This window comes from Protomyctophum bolini (assembly GCF_963924005.1).
Source record: "Protomyctophum bolini genome assembly, chromosome: 7".
NCBI classification, from domain to species: Eukaryota; Metazoa; Chordata; class Actinopteri; order Myctophiformes; family Myctophidae; genus Protomyctophum; species Protomyctophum bolini.
The window spans coordinates 12,741,416-12,760,378 of NC_137868.1; the positions used below are offsets into that span (position 1 = coordinate 12,741,416).

The 18,963-nt window shown below is 39.2% G+C and overlaps 2 protein-coding genes across 3 annotated transcripts in view; one reads left to right on the plus strand and one right to left on the minus strand.

Moving 5' to 3' along the window:
- LOC308318938 (beta-1,4-galactosyltransferase 3) overlaps positions 1-8,149 on the plus strand; it is a 29,801-nt gene extending 21,652 nt beyond the window's left edge. For both annotated transcript variants that reach the window (XM_080768671.1, XM_080768672.1), the window contains exons 4-8: positions 990-1,225; positions 3,675-3,862; positions 4,886-5,008; positions 5,729-5,833; positions 6,568-8,149. In XM_080768671.1, the coding sequence (XP_080624797.1) occupies positions 990-1,225; positions 3,675-3,862; positions 4,886-5,008; positions 5,729-5,833; positions 6,568-6,949 (1,034 nt within the window). In that variant the 3' untranslated portion in view covers positions 6,950-8,149. The remainder of the gene's footprint in view (positions 1-989; positions 1,226-3,674; positions 3,863-4,885; positions 5,009-5,728; positions 5,834-6,567) is intronic.
- Positions 7,672-18,345, minus strand: LOC308318939 (uncharacterized protein). The gene is made up of 5 exons (XM_080768673.1): positions 18,278-18,345; positions 16,917-17,062; positions 16,682-16,820; positions 15,032-15,139; positions 7,672-14,948 (listed from the first exon to the last, which is right to left on the minus strand). Exons 2-5 carry the CDS (start codon positions 17,060-17,062, stop codon positions 14,094-14,096), a joined length of 1,248 nt encoding a protein of 415 aa, XP_080624799.1. The 5' UTR covers positions 18,278-18,345; the 3' UTR covers positions 7,672-14,093.
- Positions 18,346-18,963: the final 618 nt, after the last annotated feature.

Here is an 18,963-nt window from a genome sequence, read left to right on the forward strand (position 1 = left end):
ACCACTCAGTTCACACGGGTGTGATTTTTGTTTATATCTTAAACGCAAATACAATTGTTAGTCACTGTTTTTTTCCCCCTCAATTTCATGATCGTGACAGTTCTAATGGTATAAAAATACAGTCCTACTGTTGGTGAAGTCAGTCTGCCAAATGCCATTGAATTAATTCATAATAATATTTAACAGTGTGTTAATGATGGAGCATTATAATAACCTCATATGCTGGTTACCTCCTGTGTTGATATAACGATGTCGGATTGGTTGACTTACAGTATTGGGGAAAATCTTTACGTCATTAGACTGCTTTGATAGATAATTTTAATGAATTATGTAGATGTCACAAATTACAATCTACACGCAAGACTACCGGGAATTGATTGACATTTGTTATCTAAATAAACAAACTAATGTCTATATGTTCTATATCTGTATTCGCTCTATGCCAATAACTTACTTATCTATATAGAGAACCTTTTGGCATAGAGCCACACAAAAAAGGGATGCTCATGAGCAGGGAACATATAAAATATGTTGTGTAGCACTAAGTCTGCTCTTATGCAGCAGTTTGTTCTGATTGGTGAAGTATTAATAAAGATCGCTATTATAATTTTGCCAACTAGGCCCATGGCATTAATTATCATAAGCAGCCAGTCTGTATTTTTCAAATTCCCAATCCCCAAATTCAGTACTGAACACTGCATTTTTGTATCGATCAATGGATAGATGGACTAAATTGAAAATAAATTTCATATGATGAACAAAAAGGTATGATGTTTCTTATTTTGGTAGGACTCGGCCATGGTAACCGGAATCCCTCGCCCTCATTTTTTTCTGCCGAGTGCTAAGGTTAGGTTTAACCGTTTAAGGCATAGTTTGCTGAGCTTACGTTTAGCATTACCAGGCTAGACGCCGGCTAGACACCCGAGGCAACTGTTTTGAGGCGAGTGTTCTGGTATTCCTTGTAATACCCCTTTTATCCTTGTTCACAGGTGGACCCATCCATGTTAACCTCCCATCAGGGCTAACCCTGGCAGAAGTCCAGAGGAAGAATCCGCTGGTGGTCCGTGGGGGACGATACAGGCCACCTGACTGTGTGGCACGCCATCGCACCGCCATCATCATTCCCCACAGACACAGGGAACACCACCTGAAGTTCCTACTTTACTACCTGCATCCATTCCTGCAGCGTCAACAGCTCAACTATGGAATTTATGTCATCCACCAAGTGAGACTCTTGCTCTTTCTGATGCACACACATACAATCCAAGATGCCATGCCATTGTTCTGATTTCCCAGGACCCCTTATTCCGAAACCCCAATATGCTGGGAAATCATCCCATTTGGACCAAAAGTACTTTAGCCTGACGGTAATCCCCAAAACAAAATAGTTTCTCCAAAGGTTCATTGCTCCGAAAATTAATCATTTATATTTGAGGGATATCTTTCATAATAATAAATAAAACATGTTCTAGACATTCTAACATATATTACAGTTATTTTACTTACTTTTATCAGGGTCAAAGGTCATAGGTTAATAATTGTTAAAAATTGAGTCCAGATATTTTTTATTTGTGTGAATTTCAGCCTCTGTGGGGGGTATATATATATATATATATATATATATATATAAAGGGGGTCGATCTCTGAAAATGACATCAAAGAAGAGAACCTGCACACTGTCAGGACTTTGCAACAGGTTACACCCAGTGTGTAGACTTTAAATGTTTTGGTGGTTGGTTATTGTGCCCTGTATTGTCTGTCCTGATGAACGTCTAACCAAAACATAGAATAAAGAGAGACATTTTTTGCAAGTTCCTGACAGTGTGCGGGTTCTCTTATTTGATATCGTTATCAGAGATCCCTTTTTGAATATACTGTATGCAATTTTTGTCCTACACACCTGTCGCCAACCTTTTGAGGTGTGCATCTGCTCTTTTCTAAAAATACATTTATGATCAAATAACCACAGACAAAAAGTCGAAATACACTATCAATGGAAATGCATTATCATGAACAATGGTTTGTCCCTACCCACCCATGCTCAAGAGGCTAACGATGCATCCACTGGTAACCATGGTAACAGTTTTCTCTTTAAATATGTGATTTGGGGTTTCCTTGCTACATGAGTGAAAGTGAGCCATTCAGCGACTTGACACCTTTTGTTTCAAAACACAGTTGTCGGCATACAAAAAGAAAAAGGTTCCAAGGACTCTCTCCCATGTTAAACATCTTTAATAAAACAGCCTAGTTAATCTTTGGACGATAAAAACATATGCCTACATGTTTCAGATGGCCTTCTTAAGGGCAAACAGTTGCATGTTCAATATTGGGGCACATGTAGAATTTGGCTGGATCAATAGTGCCCCCTTGTGCTCATTGTGTGCACAATCTGGACATGCATCTCTTTGTAAATTGTGGAGTTCAACTAGCCTGGGTAGAGTTCAACAGCTTAGGGGTTTAATGTCCTTGTAACAAGCAGCTTCATGTTTCTTCCCCAAGCATTTTATCCCTTACATCTTTGGAGCTTGTTTTGCCATTGCATTGTTTCTACATGTTGCATTCCTATTATCCCTGTCACCTACATGCTGTGTCTTGCATCTGCCAAGTCAGTAATCAGCATCTTATGTCTCTCGGGACCTAGACTTGGGACCATGAATCATGCATTGGACATAATGCATTTGTTCTCCAAATGGACCAGCAGAAAAACAAACATGCACAAATGCCTAAAAATTAAGACCACCAATGCAACCAGTTGCAACAAAACAGGTTTAAGGCCAGTCCACAGCAATACAACTCCTTGCAACTGTCATTGGGGATAATGGTTGCAAGTATTTTCATGTTGCAAGTAGTAGTGGTGTGGACTGGACTGGCCTTTAGTGTATGACATTGTCCAACAGAGTGATGTCATGAGTCATGTGTGATGCCAGATTAAATCATGTACGGTATGTTCAAAGATGCTATTTCACTGGCAATTAGTTGTTTGTTATCTGCAATCCTGACATGGCATCTATATCATAATCCTAGAGACATGTGCACATATACATCTGTGCCATTGTTGGCCTAGCCTGGCATGGCCAGACTAATATCACTGCGTGGATATATTAGTCTGGAACTTTGGTGTGGAATTTCTATCTCCAACTCACAGTTAAAAAGAGATTCCAACGTCACAGCAAAGTGTGACAGACCAATTCTCCAAAGGGATTGTTTTTTTCCTGTGGTAGATTTGGCTTGTTTCCAGGCTATTGTTAGCCCATAATATAGTACTCTCCAGGTCAACCACTTCACAAGACAAAGGTGAAGGTGAATACATGCACACACAAACACACAATACCCTCTTATGCTGTTTAGGATTCTGTGTGTTGAGGGACATGCAAAAAGATGCATTTCAGTTGCACTCAATGTAGTCTTGCATTGCCAGACCGATCGGAAATCTCCGTCTACCGATACATCTGGGCACTTCTAAATGCAGCTGCTAGAGGTGCTAGAACGGCGTACAGCCAGCCACTAACAAAACGTAGTCCTACTGCTTTGGAACCCAATTCTGTCACCGACTCAATATGAACCTCCCTAAAGACTTTGGATTGCTCTTCAATGCAGTAGAGAAAAGCGGTTAGAGATTGAATTGTCAGTACCCTTGGTGTAAACGTTGACGTTCTCCTCTGTGTCCTTTTCAGGCGGGGAACTACACATTTAACCGCGCCAAGCTAATGAACGTAGGCTTCCGGGAGGCCATGAGGGAGGAAGACTGGGACTGCCTCTTCTACCATGATGTTGACCTCATCCCAGAGGATGACCGCAACTTGTATGTCTGTGACTCCAACCCAAAGCATGCTGCAATTGCCATGGACAAGTTTGGTTACAAGTGAGTCTTTTTGTATTATTTATTTGTATTTGTATTCGTATTTGTATTTGTATATACACAAGGGGAGAACATGGTAAGAAGATGGACTATGATAGTGATACTTTGATTCAGTTTTGCCATATCACAGGTTCACAGTTGTAAATCAGTGAGTGATATATGCGTTTTGGGCAAGCTCCATTTTGTTGTTTCCAGGAAAGAAAATCAAAAGCATAAGTATTCGTATACACATAGCAAAATTAGCAGCAGGTACAGTATGTACATGAAGTTAGGTCCAAAAGATTGGAAACGCATCAGTAGGTCGGGTATGTGCATGAGGGTAGATGTAAATGGGTTGTAGTATACAAAAATCATACCCGTGTGAAGTGAGGCGCGTTCTTATCATCGTACATCATCATGACGTAAAATAGACACTGGGCTCCATCTTGCGCCACCCCTTAACCCTTATCCCTAAACTTATTTGACATTTTTTACTATTTTAAAATATAAAAAATAGTTCAACTAGCCAATCTACATCGACACGTTGTTAGCTTGTAGATCAGCTATTTGTACTATTTTAAAATGTATAAATAAAATAAAAAATAAAATTGCAAATAAGTTTAGGGATAAGGGGTAAGGGAACCTGTGATATAGGGCACTATGCCTATTTGCTCCGACACTATGACGTAATATTCTCCATTCATTGTCAATGGGAATTTAATGTTTGTAAGACAAAAATAGACACTAAAAGCTGAATATAGGAGGGGCTAGCGCCCCTCAAAACTGTAAAACAATATATATTCAATTTCTTAATTAAAACCCTGAAATACTAGGGGGGAATATGGTTAGAAAAATTGTCATGGCAACCAATAGAGCGGAGCTATCTTCACTTGATTGCTTCAGCAACACTAGCGCACTTAAATGAAAGATTATTTGTTTTGTTGTCCTTACAATATGACAATAAAACTGCTAATATACTCTTCAGACATTTCATTACAATAGTCCTTTTATTTTTTTGTCTTTTTGTTGCACAACATTCCTCTCCAGGCTTCCATACAAGATGTATTTCGGAGGTGTGTCTGCCCTAACTCCTCTACATTACCTGAAGATGAATGGCTTTCCCAACAACTACTGGGGCTGGGGAGGAGAGGATGATGATATAGGAATCAGGTGAGAATGCTTAACTTTGTGCCGAGTTGACTTTGTTTTAGGCACTAATGGCATTTTTTTACAAGGATATGATTAACTGTTATTTTTGTTCACGATAAAGAGAAGCACTAAGATAAACCAACTCTTATTGAGTTTACAGGAAAAAATTAATTGGCTATCATCTGGCTCCACACCAATTACATTTAAGCTTTTATGCATTGTAAACTAAAATTACACAGGGCAGATATGACAAAATTATACAAAGAAATGAATGACAATGACTGGTGCTAATAATCAGTACTGTAAATAATGTACTATGACTAAAATAGGCCATATTTTAAAATGTATTACTTTTTTTTTATAGTAATTCTTTTTTATATAGTGTGTCACAACTTATAGATATGCTATTTCTGCTTTCAACGTACAAACGAAGACATTTTTATCAGGCGATTATGTAGTAATTGTGACAATTTTACTCTGTCTTCCTTGTAAAGGATGACAGTGAAGGCCATTAAGTAGTTTATATTAACTGAGATAACCTCAGTGGTATGTGGAAGTCTATTGGCACGGCAATTCTTTTTCCACGTCATATCGAGTGTCTATGAAACTGTGACGCCACCATATCATAACTGAGTTATGCTCATATACAGTTCTCATGTGCTCATACTTAGAATGGCTGGATGAGTTCCTGTTGGTCTGTAAAAGTGCTTTGGTGAAGTTAATTTCCCCCTATCATTTTAGAGTCTCTTTGGGTGGGATGTACATCACTCGTCCTAACCTAAAGGTGGGCCGCTACAAGATGATCAAGCACAAGCTGGATAAAGGCAATGATGTCAACCCAAAGAGGTACAGACAAAAAGTAGCCACGTTTGCCTTTCAGATTCAAGTGCATGCCGTTGCCATCAGGCAGCAACCTTGTATCTCCATATTCTATCTTTTTATGTGAAATGAAGAGTATTAACAAGAGCTTGTGAGTTGTGACCATATCATTTCACTGGATCCATTTGAACACAGGTTCTTTTTTTATATTTCCTGAAAAGTAATGGTTTTGGACAACAACAACATTTATGATGAGTTTCCTGCAGGAAATACAATAGATGTGTCAGGTCTTGCACGTCTTATTGTCTTCACCAGGCCGAAGGCATGGGAAGAGAGTAATGTTTTGCACTCCGTCCATGTGTGTGAGTTCGTCCGTCCGTCCGTCCGTGTGTGTGTGTGTGTGTGTGTGTGTGTGTGTGTGTGTGTGTGTGTGTGTGTGTGTGTGCGTCCGTCCGTCCGTCCGTCCGTCTGTTACCAGCTTATCTCCAGAATTTTCCAGAACGGCCTGTTATAGCGCCACCAGGAGGCCGACTTTTGTGAAACACATTTTTTTATATTACTCCTCCAGATTCTTTCCCAAAATCCCGCAAATCATCAGACGGATCTGTCCGGTATTTCATATTCTATCCTAATTGGCTAACATTGGCTTTCAAAGTTTGCAGGATTGGCCCGTTTGAACAAAAAGCCTCATATCATGAACGCAGCGTGCAATTTACGTGAAATCTTTGGTGTTGTTTGATGCATTTTGCTCCCATTTCAAGGTTCAATATGCTGGCCAAGACTCGTCAGACATGGAAGCTGGATGGCATGAACACCGCTGAATACGAGGTACTGTCAAGGGAGTACTTTCCCCTGTATACAAACGTCACTGTCAACATCGGCAACGAGAATGGTTTACACTCTCCTCCCCCTCCTGTACCGACTCGATCGAAAGACCCTCCCCCCAAAGGAGCAGTCAAGCCTCCAGCCAAACCTCCAGCTAATACCCCAGTCAAGGAAGCAGCCAAACCCTCAGCTAAGAAACCTGCCAGTCCTCCAGTCAATCAACCAGCCAATCCCCCAGTCAATCAACCAGCCATTTCCCCAGCCAAAGTCCCAGACAACGGGCCTGCCAAACTCAAAGAGGACCACCCACAGAGATAATGCTTGAAGCCCGATTCATACTTTGTCGTGTGACGGTGTTGTGCGCAGAGAATAGCCAACTTACAAGTTCAGAACATGTTGCATCCGCAATGTTTTGTGGGCTTGTAGGTCGGCCGTTCTCAGCGCACAACGCCATGGCGTGGCGGAGCATAAATTAGGCTTAAGCATGAGGAACCCAGCAAGGCTGACTATTGAAGATGCCTCCCTTTGGCTTTTGTTCTCTTTAGTTTTTTTACTTCCTTTTGGTTGATCATTTCAGTGCCTACTGCAGGATTTGATGATTTCTCCTGGGTGGTCTGCAGTTCACTCACACCTTTTTCATCTCATTTCCTTCCTTGATTTCTCACTTCCCGGAATTAGCAGACTTCATTACTGGGAAGGCTCGTGATTTGGGGTGATCGTGGCACCCTTTAGGATTAAACATATAGATGCTGTAATCGTTGACACGAACCCTTACGAGTCTGTGAATAAATGACTGCTCTCCGCCCTCATCCTGCAAGTCCTCATATACTCCTATCACTCTACTGGGTTTTGACTTCTGAGGGATCTGTGGCAGAGAGGTGGAGAAATCTAAAAGACAGACTCTATGAGTTTATATATCCACAGTGTTGTGGGATCGCTGGTCAAACCGTGTGATGCCTTAGAATCTTGTGTGCTTTTGTTTATTTTTTTCACTCTACCTTATGTTTAAAAAAAAGTTGTCAGGGACATGTTGCCGCACATTACATTTCACCAAAAAGCCACAGAAAACGCAGCACAGATAGGGACCTTAGTTCCCTCAGTGTGAAGCTTAAACGGTGAATAGTGAATGAAGGAACTTTACTGTGGGGTGTACGTATATACAGCAGTGGTTCTCAAAGTGTGGTTTGGGGACCCCCAGGGGTCCTTGAGGGGGTCCCAGGGGGTCCCCAGCAAAATCAGTTTTACCACTTTTAACCAGCTTTTTGAAATCCGTTGATCTATTATAGATCTTCTTTTTTTTTTCTTAAATCTTGTATCTACAGTCTTGGACCAATTACATATTATTTGAGGTGTCCTTGACATGAAAAAGTGAGAACCACTGATTATACAGTATGTCATAGCTTAGAAGCTGCTAACAGCATGCATATCCTGTTCACAGCCAACATGTCATGGGGCCTCGGTTATAAAATCATTCTGATGCACATATTTTATCCTTAAGTCTTCAATCCGTAAGTTATCTCTCTCATGATGGATAGATGTAATTTGCAACAATGTAAAAACTATGACAAAATAAAGATTGCCGTGTAGAGTACATTCAGCACAATTAGTTCTTTAAATAATGTTATTGACATTGTCAACCACTAGGTGTCCTACCAGTCAAAAGGGACAACATTTCTCGAGACTACCTGCAACCACTGCAGATGTGGTAAATCAATTATATTGTTTGGTAATACGTTAACATACTCTTAAGACTGGTTCAAATAACCTTGGCTCATTAAAATAACTCTAATATTGTAGCTTTAATCCCACAGCCAAGGTTATTAAATGGGAACGGTACTCTGCAAATGTCACTGTCCTCGATGTACAATCTACAGCACATGAGAGTATAGTGCTCAATTTGGGTCAAGTAACCCTGACTTGGACCCCACTTTGAGAACCACTGATCTAGGTTACATCTGAATGTTTTATGAAGGAGGCCCCTGAGATCATAAAACTGTAGGTACAGTATAGGCCTACTGTAGGTAAAGCTATTGTGAATAGTTTTTATCATTCATTATGGGTTAGGGTTAGGCTTATCTCTGCATATCCATATGCAATATCAACCCTCTGTTTATTGTTTGTGTGTGGTTGCATACTGTATCTGCCATTGTCAAATAGAGAATGGTTCTGGTGACAATGATCAGCCCACTTCCATCAGATTTAGGGGTGTAACAGTTAATTGAAGTAATTGATTTAATCGATTATGAATAAAGCTATATTCGATAATTTTATAAAATAATCGATAAATAATATATCCCTATTTTGTCATTATAGGCAAAAAGCTAAAATAAAATCTGTGTAGCTTGTATAGATTACTATTTTCCCCTTTTCTGCACAATGCTGTTATGTGATTAAGTAAAGTGGCTAATCATCGATTCGTTATAAAATGATTTTCAAAATAATATGCTATTCGAATAATCGATAGAATAATCACTAAGAAAATAATCAATAGTTGCAGCCCTAATCAGATGAACTGCCCATTCACATTCAGACAGACCCATATCTCCCTTCTTCCCCATGTCTTATCTTTGTTTATATCAGTGGTTCTCAGCATGAGGTCTGTGGACATCCAGGGGTCTTTGAAGGGATTCCCAGTGAAATTATTCATATAGTTGAGAAGCGTGCAAATGGAATGATTTGGTCCCATTTGTGCACTCGATGGATTTGCAGAGGATATTACATTGGGGTCAAAGACATACAAATGAAGTCAATCAAATCAAATCATGGCCCAAAAGATGAATCTGTGTGTCCTTGAAATGAGAGGGGTTGAGAATCACTGGTTATAACTAAGCTATTACATATTTTACTCTGGTCGTATCTGTGCTGGCTTGATCCCTCAACAACAGGCCTCATCACAACTATACGCTGTATGTGTACATATTCAGCGTACATATATACACACATTCACACTGTCAATTCTGGAACTTAACTGTGTGCTGTACCCCCAGCTATCCTGCTTTTCCTGTTCTGTATCCATGTCTATCTTTTTGAGAAGTCACTGAGAACTGTAAAGGCAAAGCCAGTTTTCCCAGTGTTCCACTGAATGGCTTTAACTTGCACAGAAGCCCTCTTGGTTTTGGTGTGGTATTGTCTGAGTTATACTCGGTTACACAATGTGTCAAGCACCGAAAATAGCATATCTATTTGTTGATGTCGGGAGGAAACCACCTAACTCCATTCTTGAGGGTTTACATTTTTTTGTGCATAAATCAGTGCTATTGAACACACTTAACGTCTGTGACGTCTGTGATTGAACCAATGGAAAGTAGTAAAAAGCGCTTTGGACAAACCCCCTCATCTCCATTGGACCCTCAAACTGTCTGCTAAAACAACTAATTCCACCACCTCTGCCACTCTCATGCAAGTAATTGACAATATATAAATCACAACATCAACTTTGATGAGGCAGTATTGCTTTGTTTTCAAAATAGCCTTTCTTAATTTCCTGGGAAAAAAATATATTTTTCATTTCCTGAAAAATGAACATTTTGGTTAGGTGGTTTCTTCCTGACAGCAGAGATGTATAAGCTTATCGACTATTTTGGTACTAACACCAGCACAAAACTAAGTACAAATCACCCGTGGGGAGAAGATGAGGAGAAGTTCAAGTTACATTTGAGGCCCTTTGTCCATCATTCACTTTCACTTTAGATGAGGGATTTGAAAGTGGAATCATAATGAGTGCCCAACCCCAAAGTACAACACTAAATTGTAAAACAACAAATGTGTGCATTACTCTATGACAGGGGTTTTCAACTGATTGTGAGCCAGGGACCACCACCTTGACTAAGAATCAACCTGGGGAGTGGGGACCACTGTTGACCACCTTTATCCCTAAACTTTCTTTTCTATATTTTACTATCTTGAAAAATATTTTAAAATAGTTCAACTAGCAGATCTACATCCATACATTATGGCTATTTAAACTATTTTAATAATAGTAATATATATATATATAGTAAAAATGGCAAATACGTGCAAGATATAGCACATGATGACATGATTATATGGGCACATTTCCTAATAATGAGGACTCAATCAGGCAAGCTGGTACACTTCACCCTTCTTGAGATTCTAACTGCCTTTTCTGTGGAATTTCTTAACCTCAGACTTTCCAGTAATTCTGATAACATTGACGCACTTCCACGGAACAGTGCACAGACGGATTAGTGCACTGTTCCGTGGAAGAAAATACAAAATCTTCACTTTGCTACATACCACATGCAATACCTCCACGGACCACCTGTTGAAAACCCCTGCTCTATTACATTTATGAAATTGGTGAAACTTAACAGCTTTAGAACATTCTTTAACAATGATGACTTGTTAGGAAATGACATTTCATAACATATGGTGGTCTGTCTTTCACACACAAATAAGGGATTTCAACCATTCTAAATAAGAGTGTTTGTGTGTTTCCAGCATCGAACATTCTACCCAAAATATGCTGTTGTCATAATTACATTTGCATTGCAACTTTTGCATTAATTGCAAGTTGAGGTTGCGTAAAGTTGATTTTCTTCATTTTTAAGAATAATGCTCCATGGCATCTGCCTTGTCCTTACCACTAAGGCCCACGTACTGCATGTCATCTTTTTTCTTCCCTTTTACCCTCTACCTTTTTGGATATGATCGTTTACACAAGTACGCAACTCTCTGTAAGTGTATAGGCTGAAACCAAAGACAGCTCTTTGTGTGTGTGTGTGTGTGTGTGTGTGTGTGTGTGTGTGTGTGTGTGTGTGTGTGTGTGTGTGTGTGTGAGAGAGAGCGAGAGAGAGAGAGCGAGAGAGAGAGAGTGTGTGTGTGTGTGGTTGTGTGTGTGTACTCTGCCTGTAAATATTTTCTCTCGATCAGTGTATTACACAATCGACTGGCCTATCTCATTTCATACAAGTTGGCATTACAATTTCACCCAGAAGACCTACTGTCATTCTCTACTTCAAGGGTTTAATTTTAGAAAGTATACCAGTATACCCCAAAGGGTTGTAATGATGGTCAATACTAGAGTTTTACTTTAATTCCAGGGTTTAGTGTTGTGGTGTTCTCCCCTGCTTTGGGAGATATGGAAGATATACAGACAGGTGACAAATTAAAGAAGAACTAACGCAAAGTGTCTTATAGTGACTATCGGAACAGAACAGTTTCTCTGCGCCTTGGCATGTTTTATGAGTTTTGGAACTGTGCTGGAGGGATGGCGCTTTTGGTGTTTTGATTATTGTGATGGAGAGCACTTTTTTATTTTATTGTGGAGGCCATAGCATAGATGCATATCATTTTCATACTCTTCAAAGTAAACCATTCAGTGACGATATATCATCCTGGATGAGACCACTGTCACCAAGAAAGATGTTTCATCGTCAAAATAAGTTCCCACTGGACTGTAGGGGTCAAGCATTAAGGCCTGTACCATTCTCTTGGTGTATGCCACTTTCCCAGAATGCCCACACATGCACTCACTGAGAATATGATTAATGACTCATCTGACCATATCACTTTTCCACGTCCCTGTATTTATATCAGGGCCTATGGGTTTTGCACCACTTAACTCTGAAATGTGCATGCATCTTTGTAGTTTTAATTGAGTTTATGCACTTATGCACTGCAACCCTACTATAATATCCCTGAACTGTTCTCTGCCCTGATCACATCCTGTATTGACATTATCGTTTGGCGTTTGTTACATTTCCCCAGTCTTTTATTTATTTTATTGGTTTTTCTTTTAAATTGTCACCAATCTGTATGTTTCTGGAATGTAAATCTTAATTTTGATTCCATGTCATGTTTTTTAATCCACTATCAATAAAGAACACATGTTTTAATTGCTCAGACCTCACAAGATAGCGCCACCTGTCCATTTATCTCAATGGAAAGGGGGGTGCCATCTTGTGAGGTTGTTTTCTCTCTAAAAAAAAAGAGAGAAAAGTTAATGATCTACCAGTGGCATTGGGGGCCTGTGATGTTGTGTTGCATATTGCAGGACAACAAATAGTCTTATATTCTTATATGATGTGATTTCTTCATAATCTCCTATGGCCTTAGCAACAATGTGTGTCGCTTTGTTGGCTAGAATAATCAGCTATTTTCGGCGATCGATGCTGTCACGCGACAGAGTATGAATTAGGCTTAATACTAGTCAATGTATGCAATACTGCTTTCACCTTTATATATCAAGACTGAATATGCATGACACATAGCCTTTGTAAGGAGACCAGAATGTGTATGGAACACAATATACTATACAAAATTCTCTTCTTGACAAGTTGGAGCATGTTAATGTGTCTGTGTTGTTAGTGCAAGTGTGTGAGCTCAGAATTACAGGGTTCCAAGTTATCAGGTGTTACACTTCACTATTGGAAAAGAAAAATACATTGTAGTGTTGTTTTGTTTGTTTTTTAATTCACATTATTGTGTACACATTATTTTTCTATACAGTGCTTTCTAAACATTATCACATTATATGAACAAAATTGTCAAAGAATTTTTTTTTGGACACCCAACACCTGGTTGGAACCTTATAATTCAAGAGACATGATATACTCTCCATTATGTATGGTTTAGAACAGTGGTTCTCAAAGTGGGGTCCAGTGATCCCCAGGGGTCCTTGAGAGGGTTCTGAAACGTCACTAATATTTTCAGAAAAGTATGTGGCTAAATATATATTAATTTGGGGGGATCCTTTAAATGAAAACCACTGGTTTTGAACATTTCATGCAGTATTTGATTTCATATAGGCTACATAAAGACTGCTCTGCTGTTCCATTTGATTTGCCTCTATTGTGAGGTTGAAATGCTGTATTGGTCAGCATCTGTAGAAAGTCCTCATCACAGGTAGTGTTGATGTAAACTAGGACAAAGCTTTTGGTGTTATGTTTTGTGTTTTTATTTCAGATTTATCATTCTTCTCTTTGAGTGAATTCTGCACATAGTCCACAGTGGCCTTATAAAATTATTAATAAAAATGATTACTCAAAAATGCATCTATTTATACATTTATAGTGTCATAATGTGTGTTGGCTGACACACTAGTTGGTTCATATGATTTGTCTGTTTTTCCTTTGGCAGAATATTGTGCAACTTGACTGACCCAAGGTAAAAGTGCATAAAAGGCACTAGTCTACTCTAAAAGTGATATGAGTGTATGAATTAATGGGGCCAGAATACAGATCTGTGACTGATTTGATATTGTAACATACAGAATGTTGACCATAGGAGCATGCACAACATGTTTGTTTACCCTGTGTAGGTAGGAGCAACACTTTCTTTGTTTCTTTCTGAATCGGTACAGCTTAAATGAACAAACCTGTTTACATTCCAGCTGAGTGTTTGGTATGTTCCATTTAAAAGGAACTAAAGAAAATGAATGTTCACATTTTTTGTAGATGTTATTTCAAATGGAAACAATCAAGTGTTATGCCTTGTGTCCTTATTTGTTTTTGAACCGTACATCGTCATACTTTACTATCCTACCACCTCGTGTCACCACCTCTGTCTGCCCCCATGTTTCAACTTCCCCATCTTTTTCCTCAAAGTGACGTACTGTCACCACCCCTGTTGTAGGCAGGCCACAGGGGAGATCCTTAGTGGCCTCCTTGTAGAGCATCATCTTCATAAAGTCCTGACTAAGTCCTGTTGTTCCTGCTGGGACCAGCGCCTGGGTCTTCTCTGTTGGCCGTGGTGAAGGAGACCTGTCACGGTGTGTTACAGCTTGAGGATGCAACCCTGCGTTTTCTCGTTTGGGAGAGGCTGCACGCTCCCACCTACTCGGTGATATGGCTCTCTTCACTGGTAATGTAATTATGGGTGATGGAGCTAAGCGATTTGGTGATGCAGTTCTGCCTATTGGTGATGGAGATCGGTTTCGCATTTCTGGTTGGGTCAAGCGTTTCGGGAGGGGCCTTCTTGCTGGATGTCCACCAGTGGTCCCTCTACCCCCGGGCCTCCTTATGTCATTTATGACACCAGCCATGGAAGCCCTCAGAGTAGGGTCACTCTCCACCATCCTACAGACTGCATGGCAGTGCGGCTGATCCCGTAGGGTCTCCTTGACCTTAGCGGGACAGACACTGGGTGTGTGCAGTCTAATGCGGGCACAGAGCTCTGCAATGATTTTACCCATGGCCCACACATCTGAGCGCTGGTCACGTTGGCTGCCCCTCTGTAGCACCTCGGGAGCTGAGTAGGCTTCGTTGCCCATGTCTATGGCAGAGTTGAGACCATTGCGGTAGAACTTGGCCAGTCCTAAGTCAATGATTACGGCCCTGTTTGTGGCATGCTCAACCTGGAAGATAATGGTGGAGTTTAATTGTTGTCAAGCTTGTCATGCACTTTCAAATAATGCTGGTATATTGAAGACAAACTCACCATAATGTTTTCTGGCTTGAGGTCTTGATGGACAATGTCTTTAAGGTGGAGGTGAAGCAGACCTTCACACATGCCTAGGATAATTGTCCCCTTGTTGGATGGAGTCAACTGTAGTGACAAAAAGGGTAAAGAAAAGTTGAATGTTTAGGAGATTATATATATATATATATATATATATATATATATATATATATATATATATATATATATATATAATTACTGTAGGCTATTTATATACCATTTTAAACACACTTTAGGAAGGGAACCATTTCAGGCTGGAATAAGGGAGCAAGAATACAGGTATGTGAAATACTGGACCAACGACTGGATGTAATTCGATACCTGGTTGCCGCCTAGACCAGCCAAGGCAGCTTGACTGCCGCAAGTGAAAATAGCATTATAAAGTCAGAAGTCTAAAATGAGTGTATGAATTAATAGGGACAGATCTGTGGTTAATAACATGGGTATAATAAGAAATACCAACTCATTTATTATGCCTGTTGAATAGGTACTTAGGAAGGCATGATCAATGGAATCCTTGGTTGACGTCTTTAAGAGGCAGCTAAAAACTTGTTTTAATTTGACTCTTTACTAGACTTTAACTTATTTGTTTAACCTGTGTTTTTTACTTGAATGTAAAGCACTTTGAACTACATTTATGTCTGAAAGGTATAGGCTACTGTAAATGTATATTATCTCAGTCTTGCGAGGAGATTAAGTTTGGAAAATAACTTCTACGGAATGTGCCTAAGCGGAATTACAGGAAATACAAGATTAGATGCTGTCCAGTCTGTTGGAACAGTCGTAGCTTAATTATTCCATGACCTGTAGCCTACTACCAGTAGACAGTTTCTGCAGAAGTTCTTGGCCAGTCTACCTTTGTCTTGTGTTTGTGATCCAAGTCACAAATTACATTTGTAAATGATGTCTTAAATCATGTGAAGGAGCTGCTCCACAACAACTTTTTCCAAGTATTTTGGAGAACATTTGAAGTTTATAGGCTTGTAATTCTTAGGCTGTATTTATGGAAGGTCTTAAAGTAAGGAACACAGCCAGGGACTGGTAGGCTATAGAATGGATAGGAGATAGGGACTATGACAGGCATATCTTAGAATTTGAAATGTAATATGGATTACTTCAAAGGGCTAGAATAAGATGCAGGTGACTATATCTAAAACGTGTTGAAGGGAGATAGGGGTGAACTCAAGTAAAATAGGACACATGGGTGTTAAATTGTGGCACAAGGATTCAGGCTTATAGTTAAAACCATTGATCTCATAAAAGAAGAAAGATATTGAAAACATTTCACAATTGACAGAGGAGGAACCAGAAATAGCAGTAGCAACAGAATTTACAGTACAGAATGATTAATATTACTTCAACAAGAACCACATCTGAATAATGAGTTCTACTGTAATTTGCCAAATCTAATTTATGTCTCAGCCATGGCAAGACAAAATATTTAATTAAGTTCACGCTGTCCCTCATGTACATTTTGCATTCATGGTTGAAGTTGATTTATTGTTGGATTCAGCTGAATTAATCACACCGGGAGATTAGATTACTATTTTATCCTTATGAACCCTGTGATTATTAACTCCAAATCCATATTTGACAACCCCATCCCTGAGAAGTGATACCTGTATTTACCTGTATTTTAGACCTCGATGCTTTAAAGATGGTGGTCTCTAAATCTTCTCCAAAGATGAACTCCAGTGGCAGGACCCATTTGGAATCCGTGAGAGTTATGTTTCCCAGAAGCTTCACTATGTTAGGATGAGTTGCCTTGCTGCAGATGACCATGATCAAGACAAAGGATTACCCTCGTGTTTTTTTTTCTGGTTGTATATCATGTATCATTTACTATTAGCACACTCATACTCACTTATACACTTGGCACTCTCGCTCTAGGTCCTTCTTGCTGATGAGGTGCTGTGGAACCCTCTTTATCGCAGCCCATGTATCATCATACTTCTCTTTGTATACTTTTCCAAAGCAGCCTGCTGCAATAGTCTTGGTAGAGTACGCCATCTAAAGGATTATGAATAAGATGGAGAGCAGGGAAGGTTTTGTAAAAGGTTATTGGCTATTATGCAGTATATTCTTCTGTGTTTAAACTATCTGCTCTTGTCTTTCAGTACAGTGTCTCTTCTAGTAGAGTCACGCTGTTAACATTCCTGACAACTGTGAGAAAGATAGGCGATCATGGGTACACACAGTAAAACCCTCAGTGTTCAATTCACTGTGAGAGTGTAAAGATGGTCCATTAGGTTAATATTTAACACTCCCAGAACAGTGAGGAGTATTTCGCTGTATATGGAGGGTGTGCCACTACAGATGTCTGACAGTTGATGGGGGAATTCCTAGATGCTTAGATTAGGAAACAAGTTATGCATTGCACCAACTGCATGCATTGCATTATGCATTGCACTAACTGCATTGGAACATGAATCTTGCTAGTCAATGCCCAGATAATTTATGTTCGCTGCTAATGATGTGTTAAAAAAAAGATCTCTTGGATAAATATGTGCTCTAAAGCTAAACTGCAATTATTTTAAAGGTTTTACTACCTGCCATCAGCGTTCTGCTTGTCTCAGAACTTTGAGCTTAGTTTTGTAATGGAGTCGTAAACATCCTGACAAACTGGTAAGTTAGCATGTAAAAAATGACTAGTTTCACATTGCTCAGCTTGTCTTACAAACCCATGAGGGACACGGAAATAAAATAATCAGTAAATCAATCAAAGAAACATTATAATGCACTTACAATGCTTCACAACACTCATACGTTTTTATAATTATGCATAACAACTTATAACCAAAACACCATAACTATCTAAGTTAAGATAGTTATAATGTGCTGTTCCACTGAGCTTATAATGCCTTACCAGCACTTAAATGTTGTTATAAGTTGTCATACATGATTATAAACATTTATAATGAGTGTTATACTGCCTTTTTAGAGGATTATAATGCATTTTAAATGCAATTAGAATGCATCCTAGACCCAACCTTTAATTAAGTGTTACTGACAGGGTTCTATTCTATAAAGAGAAGCAAAAATACTTTAAATTGTTACCTATACCTGCTGACAAGGTTTACAATAAGCATCCTCTATGTTTTTGACAGATTTGTTAAAAAAAATCGTATTTTGGAAATTATGTTAAAATCAAATAAGCATACATACATGAAATATAAATAAATATATAGGACCTTTTTTTTTTTTACCTTATTTCCAGGTACATACCTCTGTAGTGTTGAAAGATGGGCTGGCAGTATCAGGTCAGGTCTCAACACAACATAGTTGCCTGTTTTATACCACTTGCATGGTTTGTCCTGACGGAGACACGCCTTTCTCCTTGACTTGCGTAACAGGAAAAACTACCATACAATATAATGTCTAAACACAAAGACATTTAGGACACATGATATTAACCTTTTTATGTTATATTTATTATATATTTAAATATGATATGAATAGTCAAGAGGACTATTAGGAAGGATCCTGATTGGAATGTGTCCTCCTCAGAATAACAAAATTACATTATTATTTATGCCTCATTTATGCTCCATAGTACAATCTTAGCACAAAAGTACAAAATAGATTATCTACAAACTCACGGTAGATCAGCTATTTTCCACGTGCATGCGACCGTCTTAAAGGAGTATTTCACCCCAAAACATGACACCGCATGAAGCCTAGAAAACGAGGGAACATGGAGATTTTTTTTGGTTTTTGTTGCATTCCTGAGCCAATAATTTGATGACCAGCGGAGTCTCCCAAATCTCCTATACTGACCGATGACCCGTCATCAAATGATTGGCTCTGCAGGAATGTGAAAAAATCTCCATGAATGAAGATGTAGAAAAAAAAAAATTCTGGCCACTGGAACAGATATGTGAAGCTGCTGACTTCCCACAGGGAACTTCATT